This window comes from Merops nubicus, unplaced genomic scaffold, assembly GCF_000691845.1.
Source record: "Merops nubicus isolate BGI_N331 unplaced genomic scaffold, ASM69184v1 scaffold14316, whole genome shotgun sequence".
NCBI lineage: Eukaryota > Metazoa > Chordata > Aves > Coraciiformes > Meropidae > Merops > Merops nubicus.
In genome coordinates this window covers 1-9,142 of record NW_008613026.1, presented here as the reverse complement: position 1 = coordinate 9,142, position 9,142 = coordinate 1, and the positions used below count along the sequence as shown (strand labels likewise).

Genomic DNA, 9,142 nt, shown 5'->3' with positions numbered 1-9,142 from the left:
CTTAGTGGTAGCAAACGTGGTAGCGTGATGTTTTGGTGAGATTTGGAGGTTTCCTGCCCCGAGGGGTCCCTGCCCCAGGAGTGAACGGTTTGCACATTGCCCCTGAGGGGCTGGCTGAGCCCCGGGGTGTGCTGGAGCAGCTCATTCGCCCAGAGGAGCATCCTGCTGATACACTTGTTCTGAGGAGAGGGGGTTTTGTTGGTGCAGAAACACCCCGGCAGTAATGCAAGCTCATCAATAAGGTGACTTTTTTTTTTTTTCCTTCTTCTTTTAAAAAAGGATTTTAGCACCGGGATAGTAACGGAAACCACTTTAGGTTTGTTTATGGACCACAAAGATTATAGAGGAACAAATTTTGCAACTTTTTTTGTAAGTCTAAAAAAATCATGGATCTGCTGTATGTAGTTAACTTGCAGTTCGTTTGAAGGGGTCCCATCAGTGAAGTGGAAACAGATATATTTTTTTTTTTAAAAAACTGACTGCTTTTAGTTAAATCTAAAATTGCTGTCTTTGTCAAGTTAATCTGTTCCCTGCCTCGCTCTTTGTAAGCATGTTAAACAATCCACATTAAATGCCATAAATATGAATTACGAGGAAATGGTACAATCGTAAGCTAAAGAGAACTTAAACCAAAAGGAGGTTTTGCTGTCCTTATTAGAATGTTCTAAAATGTCAAGGCAGTTGCTTGTGTTTAACTGTGAACAAATAAAACGAATTGTTTTGCACTAGTCTGTGTTAAATTCCCTGCAAGATGGACACTTTGGGACTGAGCTGGGCTGGGCTGACACATGCAGAATAAAGCTCAGCAGCAAAAACATCTTCCCAGATCTGCCTGGCGTGAGCAGATCCATGGCTCTGCCCCTCTTTGCGTGGGGCTCGTTGTTAGAAGCTCATTCTTCCACATGGAGCCGAGGCCGTTTTATTTCTGTGAAAAACAGACTCGATGACAACTCGCTGCTCTGTCCATAGACGAGCTGCAAACTGCACGTCTGCCTGCTGGCCTGGGGCACAGCCCTGCTCCTGTGGGCTGGAGGCTCTGCAGCAATTAGCCAAATTACCAGCTGGAAATGGCAGGATGTTATTTGCAGGGCTGGGGCTGCTGTCAAAAGCCAGCCATAAAACTTTGTAAAAGTAACTTTTTTTTAAAAAAAAAAAAAAAAGATTTAAAAAATTACAACTTATTTTAAGTAAAACTTTACTGTAGGCTTAACTTTGTAGATTAAGGTTGTTCTCTTGGTTTTTTTTTCTCTGTTTTTTCCAGACAGGCACTTTCTGAGTTTGGTTTTGGAACCCAGGCAAAAAAATTTGTAAAAGAAACTTTTTTTTAAAAAAAAAAAAAAAAGATTTAAAAAATTACTTATTTTAAGTAAAACTTTGAGGCCGTTTTACTGTAGGCTTAACTTTGTACATTAAGGTTGTTCTCTTGGGTTTTTTTCCTGTTTTTTCCAGACAGGCACTTTCTGAGTTTGGTTTTGGGTTTGGTTTTGGTTTGTTTGCTTGGGTTTCCTCCTGAAATAAATGAACACTTGAAAGGTTGCTCAAAGCAATTCAGAAGCTCAGCATTCCAGTTAAAGGCTGAGTAAAGTTCTTAAATTTGAAGAACACGTGCAAGGGGAAGGCAAGTGACACTCAGTCTGAGAAGGCAGTTTGCCTGAGTAATGGTGTTTGTGGAGAATTTTATTGACAAACATTGTCGTGGGGGTAGGTGATAAAGTTGTTTGGGGGCCTTCTGCCCTGGGGTGAGTCCTACAGCCTGGTGCAAATGGAACTAAACAGCACAAAGTGACTTTGACTTGCTCTTAACTTATTTTAAGTTCATTTTTCATATCCCATAACAAACTTAGCATTGAAAAGCTGCTCTTCCACAAGTAAAAAGAAAAGTTGTTTGGGGGCCTTCTGCCCTGGGGTGAGTCCTACAGCCTGGTGCAAATGGAACTAAACAGCACAAAGTGACTTTGACTTGCTCTTAACTTATTTTAAGTTCATTTTTCATATCCCATAACAAACTTAGCATTGAAAAGCTGCTCTTCCACAAGTAAAAAGATTAGATCTGTGTTACCCACAGAAATACTTGATTTTTCTATTTTTGTATCTTCCTTGTTTGGTAGCTTATAACCCAGCTAATAAGCATGAAGTAGACAATAGGCAAGGAAATAATTTCCTGAATTTTGAGTAGCTTTGGTGATTGATCTTGATTTATTGGAACTACTTTGCTGCTGGTGCAATGGTGGGTTTTAAAATCAGGTGGTTACAAAGTGAGTTAGAAAGAGGAACTGAGTTACTCTCATCATACATTCATCGAGGTGGGAGCTTTGCTTTTCAGACAAAACAATTCTGACTGATGCTCTCCATGCTCTGGGTGTCTGAGCTTTGCTCGGCTGAACCTTTTGTCCTTGAAGTCCCCTTCGCTCCAAGTGCACCCCTAGTTCTGACATCCTGGTGATGTCCAACGTCTGCCAGCCCCGGCTCCTGGTTTCCTCGGAGGGCTGGGCTGGCTCTGGGCTAAAATCTCAGCCGAAACCCTGGTGTGAGACCGCCGAGCGAGTTCAGAGCTCCTGGGGCACGAAGCAGCCTTGGGGTGGTGGCGAGGGACAACCGATCCCAGCCCGCTGAGAGCAGCGGCGCCGGTGACCACGTCGGGGCGCGGGGAAGCCCCCGGGGCTCCTGCCTGCCTCTGCCTGGGGGTCTGATCCGTCTCAGCGACCCCGAAGGGCCCTTCAGAGTGGGCAAAATCTCGCTGTCGGGAGCCTGTGCCCGCTGGCGGTTGGTGGGGCGGAACGGGGGAGTCACCGCTCGCCCCGCGGTGCTTCCCGAAGGCGGCCGCTAGAGGCCCCGCGAAGCTCGCCACTCGCTCCGCAGCGGCTCGAATGACATTTTGGGGGTGCTGAGATTCCCCTCTTCCCTTCAATCGTTCCCTTGGAGCCCAGCACCGCCCCTGGCACCGGGGGCCGAGCTGTTCCCCAGCCTCTCGGCGTGCCAGACCCTGGAACCACCGACGGTTAGGGGAGGTTTTGACCCGATTACCTGATTTTTAACCAACGCCTGGTTTGACCCTGAGCTGAATCAAGGGCAGCACAGGGGTAATTCATAGCCTACAGGTCCCAGGTTCCTGTTGAGCTCATCTCCTGCCAGCCCATAGCTCTACTCCAGGCTTTGAATGAAAAAAGAGCATTTCTTTCCTGGACTGACTGACAGATCTCCAGGTAAGTCCCTTGGGTGCCTTGCCTGCTTTCTCAGTGTGTATCTTGCAATTTTATCCCCACGGGGGCTAAAGTAAAACTTTATTGCACTTCTGTGTTTGGCATTTACATCCTGTTTATGTAAATTCTTCAAACAGCTTGATTTGTAGTAGAGAAAAACAATTCTTGCTGTATCTTTTTGTCTTTTGAAGTGTCCATCCAGTCTGGAAGAGGAGAACTTGTATGGAAATTAAGTAATTTGTCTAGATGTTTTTGGGAGACTTAACTTTGCAGTCTTCCAACAGATTCTGGTCATTACCAAACCTCAGACTGCAAGTTTTATGCACTCATTTTTCTGCTGGTGTCTTAAATTTTTGACTGCCAAAGACTGATGGAAAGATAGGGCTAGGCTAGAAACTATTATTAAGGTTTGGGAACTGGGTTTCTTGTGTGTCACAACATTGGTCAAGTACAACTGGCCAGCTGCATTGGCATTGTGAAGGGCAGGCGTGGGGAGGTGGTGGACAGGGTTTGATGAGACACTTCTGACAAGCAATTTGTGCTGTGCTGTTTTGTGGAGGATATTTTTAGTCTCAGCAGAGCCTGCGTGTTTAAATTTAAACTATTCGGCGGGGCGAGGAAGGTTGGAAACAAGATCTGGGAATAGTGTCCCTCGTGTCCTCAACACTTGCCATCTTTTAGCCCACATAGTGTGTACTTGTTCTGTAAAACTTTCCAGGACAGCAGCTGTCACTGGACACTTGTCTTTGCAGCATGGAACACAACAGGGCAGCTGTGAGCAACTTTGCTCTTTCTGCTCGAAGCTGCAGCAGGGCTCTCGAGCAGAGCAGAGAGGGTGATGGTCACATTCTGCTGGCTGTGGCCCCAGTAGTGCCTCAGAGTCTCTGTGTGACCCTGGCAAGATTTGTCACCGTTTTGAGTTCACCAGGGTTCAATTCAGTTGGATTATGATGTCTCCTAAAAATAGGCTTCTACTCCAGTGTGGATAGACATATTGCATTGCTGTACAGGTGGATAGGGGAAGGGAAGAGAGTGTAAAAGGAGGTGGAATTATGAGAGAAATACAAACGCTCCTGAAAATATTTCCCATTTCACCTGATCTATCCTTCTTGTCATCCCTCCTCTGCATTAATTCTCCTTTCTTTTTTTGGCTGCTTGTTGCCAAAATCTGGTCATCTTAAGGCAAAAGCTTTCTCACAGTTCTATCAAGCTGAGCCAGGTATGCAAGGGGAGCTTGTTTATTCAGGAGTGTCTTCCAGCAGGAAGCAAAAAACAGGAGCTAATTTGCCTGTGGGAGGGGAAAAGAGCAGTCAGACACAGGGAAGACACTGCATTATTGAGATCTTAAATCTGTAGTTAACAGTGCTCGTGTAAAAGCACCACCAAAAATGCATATGGGCTTCAAAGAATGGGGAGAGCCTGAGACCCTGCTGACCCTCCCGAGGCAGGCTGGAAAGTAAAACTGTTCCCAGCACTGGTATAAAGTCACTGGGCTGGAATTGTGAAGTGCTGTTACCAAAGCAGCATGAGGCTGTTTCATAATGCAGTTTTAATGAAGGAAGCCTCATAACATCCTTGAAAGCTAGGTAAACTAGATTCTCCTCTCAGACAAGGGAAAGTACAGACATCTTAACTTGCAGTTGGAAAAGGAATGGTCTGAAAATGGCCAGAGCTTCCCCAATGCCTCTGCTCCCACTAGAGTCCTGTGAATTACGTTGACTGAAATGACTGTTGGCTTTGCAGAGCTCAAGGGAGGACAGGGGTGTTTTATTCGAGTTTGGATATCGTCAGTACACCAAACTAAGTGCAAAATGAACTTTGTTCTCCTTTACATCTCTAGCTCTGACAGCAAAGGAGTCTGGGGGGTCTGGGGAAGATGTCCTGAGTGGTGTGTACGGGCAGTGGTGTGAGAACCTGCAAGAAGGATGCAGCAGAGCACAGCTTCAGACATGCAGGTTCTTCCCTCTGGCATTGGTGAGTGACTGGGTGTTCCTCAGAAGTCTTGGAAAGTGTAAAATCCCATTTCAAGTAGCTTGCCCAGGATTTATATCCGAGTGATTAGAACCTGATTGCTCCTGACTGTTCTCTGCTCTCACAGCACTGCTGGTCAAAGGGACCAGCTGTAGTGCTACAGCTACTTCTGTTGGGACAGGACTTGAAGGAGAAGAGTAGAAACATCACTGAGGGAGAGAGTATCCAATGTTGGCTTACAGGGCTAACTCTTCAGAAAAAGGACTCAGATAGGAAGGATTTCTAGTATTCATTTCACTGTCTTTAATCAGCCAAGTGATTAAGGGTGGCAAGCAAGATACACAACCTTTGCTCCTTTAAAAGGCATGTCGACCCGGTGGTTTCCAGGGCCTTTTAAGTTTCCCACTGAGATTTTCTGTGTCATTTAGGTGCTTCTTTTGGACACATGTACTCCCCTGTACTTGTACATTATCTCTGTTTCTAGCTGAGGTCTCAGCTTCAAGCTGCCCAGAAGGTGGTGTTTGGGAAATGGCTGCCCTAGCTGGGGCATACTGAGGTGCCCTCTTCTCAGAGAGATCACTTCCACCACTCACATTACACAGCCTGTGCCGTGGCAGCTTCTCAACGTGGGCTACCCACTCCTTCATGCAGTCCAGAACGACAGGAATGAGGCTCACCACACCTCCATAATGATTCCTTGCTTCATGGCAGCTCAGGTGATTCACAACGTCATGGGGGTATCTGTGGGACAGAAGGAAACAAGTGGCAGAGCAGTGCCAGCAAGGCAACCCTGGCGAGCCCACAGTGCCACCCTGCAGGGCAAGTGTCTGCACATGCAGGGCAGGAACAGGAGGAAGGGGGAGGCAAACTGCCTGAGCATCACGTGGGACCTCGGGGTCCTAACCTGCTCGTATGTGCCCTCCCATGCACCAGGGGAAAGAATGAATAAACACACAACCCCCCTTTTTTTGTGAACAGAGGCTGGCAGTGTTTTCCCAACTGCTGGAATAGGAAACTGGGTAGCACTTTGCACCCTCACTAAAGCCAGAAAGGTACTGTAAGCAGTATTGATGGAGAAATCAAGTGAGAATATGCATTCTTGTGACACTCCCCCAGCTCTGGCCATTGCCTCAAAGGAATGAAGCTGATGGAGACACCTACTTGGCTCGGATGCTGCTCAGATCGTTGCTGTCGCTAAGGAGCAGCTTGCATTGCTCCAAAATTCCATCAGTTAGGCTGCTACCAGAATACAGCATTTCCAGCGTGTGGCAGAGCTTGCTCAGGTCATGGCAGATGTTTAGGAACATGTTGAGGACACGCCTGTCTGTGGAATTGTTACAGTGATGGTCCATGTAGGACCGCACCTGTACGGGGGGAGACAAGAGCCATGCATGTTAGGTTCCATTCACCTTGGGCTGCAGAGCTGCTTAGGTTGGGTGTGGAGTTTTCTGACTGCTCAGAGCAGGGCACCCTCTGCCACTGCTGCCTGGGCAGAGCTGGGTGGGAAGTGAGGGCAGTGACCAAGCTGAGACTGCTTTGGAGTGGTGTGTTTGCATCATGCATCTCTGTGGTTCCTCATTTGGCACCACTAGATGTGACTGCAGACTAAACCCATTTAACCTAAATCATCCTTACTACCCTGTTCTAGCACTGATGTTCCCTGTCTGCCTGGAGCACTTTTGTTACTCCAAGCCAGCAGTACTGTGTGACCAGACGTGATGCCAAGAGATTAGGGATCTCCTCCACAGAAATTACAGGCACTTGAGACACGAGTGGCCAGAATATAAAATACTGAGCAGCTGGCTGGCAGTCGTAGCTGGACTCTAACACCTTCAGTGCTTTCTGTAAGATTTCAAGACAGGAACAAAGTAGCTGTTTCAACATGGTACAGTTTCTGCATACAGAAAAGCCATGCTGCATGCCTGGGCAAATTCTCAGCAGGTTTGTGGGGAATATTAAAAAACTGCCCCTCAGGGTCCATTTCCACCACAGATTCCTCCTTCCACAGGACTTCATGGGCAGCCCCATTGCTGGGCTGATGCCATGGCCAGAGGCAGGCTCTGCAGAGCAGGGACTCACTGGGGGATTTGAACCTCTGTCTGGAGCAATGACCGAGGAGCTTGTCTCACAAAACCACTTGGGCTTTGGCTTTATATTTCTCCATGTAAAGTCTTTAAGGAGCTATTGCCACTGCCTGACTGTGGTGTGCTCTTTGACCTTCCCACCCTTTCTTTTCTCTGACAAATATCATCACTCAACTCAAAATACTACCACATACAGCTTTTAGGGGTTAGAAATACAGCCATGCTCAAGTGCCACATCATTTGTCCTGTAGTGTTTGTCTGCACGTGAAGAAAGCTGGCAGTGGAGTCAGCTGTAGGCTGAGACCACCTGTATTCTGCAGTTGTTGCTTTTATTCTTGTGCCCTCCCATGCAAAGTTAGAAACAGGGTCGGGCTGATCCAGGAGAATGGTAGTGAAATAAAATGGATGCCTGGTTTTGTCCCCAGTGAACTTTCTTTAGTAGTGGTTCAGTTCCTGCACAATGCAGCCCCAGTACCTGCTGCACCAATTGCTCCCTCTTCTCCCCCTTCCATCCTCCCCCTGGGTTAACGTGGCTGTGCCCTCGGGGCTGTCTGTGGAGTCCAGCTGGACACCACTAAGCTCACGTTACTGCATCACAAAAGCTGCCATGGATCAATTGCTGATGTCATTACCTCCAAGGTTTCACCCCCACAAGCAGCAAGCCTCCCCCACCCCTGCCTAGAAGCAGAGTCCAAGCTTGCTCTGTACTCACATCCCCTCTGATGTTATGAGCAAACCACTTTCATGAGAGTCACCCCTTAGAAAAGACAACCAGCTCCCTTCTGCATCCTAATCCTAATAACAGCTTGGTTTTCACTCTGGCTTTGGCGACCATCTGGGTTTTCTGCCTGGGTTCTGCTCTCTCAAATCCACAATTCTAATTCTATTTAGATTTTTGTGTGTGTGTGTGGTCTGAGTTCTTCACACTACTTGAAACATCCCATGCTATAAAAATTCCGAGACAATTCACTTACCAGCCCAGAAAACCCCTAATCCATTGGGGATTTTCAGCCCTCAATCCATCATCCTACCTCTGTAACACAGCCATTATTTTTAATAAGCACTATAGAAAGACACAGCAGCACCAATACCAGGGGGAAGAGGCAAGCATGCTGGTTACTACAAGTTAAGGATTACAGATTCCATGTGTGGTTGGGGAAGGAGGGTTGGGTGGATTTTTTTTCTTGTACCCTGTATTTCTGGCTATGCCTCCACTGTGAAACAACAGCATTAAACTAAATCATAAAGTGACACTCAGCAATAGCATCCCTTCTCTGCAAATGGGAAGACCTAGCACAGGTATTTCCCTCCCCTGCTTAATCTTTTGCCACTAGTTTGCAGAGTGATACACAAATGTTACTAGAGAGGTTTTGTGCATCTTCCCTTAGTAAAAACATTTATTCATCCCTGAACTGGACCCAAGTGCACGACAGCACTGTGCCAGTCCCTGTTCTCATCAGCAGGGAACTCTGTGCTGGGCTCTCTGTACCTGGCTGATGCTTGCCACGGGTCTGATCAAGTCGTGTGCATTCTCTCGGGTGTGTTGCAGAGCTCCAATAAATGTAAACTGCTGCTGCACAAAGAGCTTGTACTTCTGCTCTATGTGTCTCAGAGACTCCTTCACCTCATTCATGATTGTCCCCATCCTGGATTTTGGGAGAGGAGAGAATGGAAAGTATCTTTTTAGAAATTATGCAATTCTCTATACGTAACTCTGTCTTTCACCTGAGTTGGAATTGTGTGGGTTAGTGGAAAACTTTTTTTAAAAAAAAAAAGGAAGAAAGAAAAAAAAAAAAAAAGAGAAGATATATTGTGTCAAAGCTCTGCAGTCCCAGAGCCCCAAAGAGTAAGTCAATGAGGTAGTAATGATGCTGCAAAAAGAGGTAG

The 9,142-nt window shown here is 46.7% G+C and overlaps 1 protein-coding gene across 1 annotated transcript; it reads right to left on the bottom strand.

Moving 5' to 3' along the window:
• Window positions 1-2,422: 2,422 nt before the first annotated feature.
• On the bottom strand, window positions 2,423-8,900 carry LOC103774362 (chromosome unknown open reading frame, human C9orf9). The gene is made up of 4 exons (XM_008941762.1): window positions 8,745-8,900; window positions 6,333-6,535; window positions 5,765-5,912; window positions 2,423-2,983 (listed from the first exon to the last, which is right to left on the bottom strand). The coding sequence occupies exons 1-4, from the start codon at window positions 8,898-8,900 to the stop codon at window positions 2,423-2,425; spliced, it is 1,068 nt and encodes a 355-aa protein (XP_008940010.1).
• Window positions 8,901-9,142: the final 242 nt, after the last annotated feature.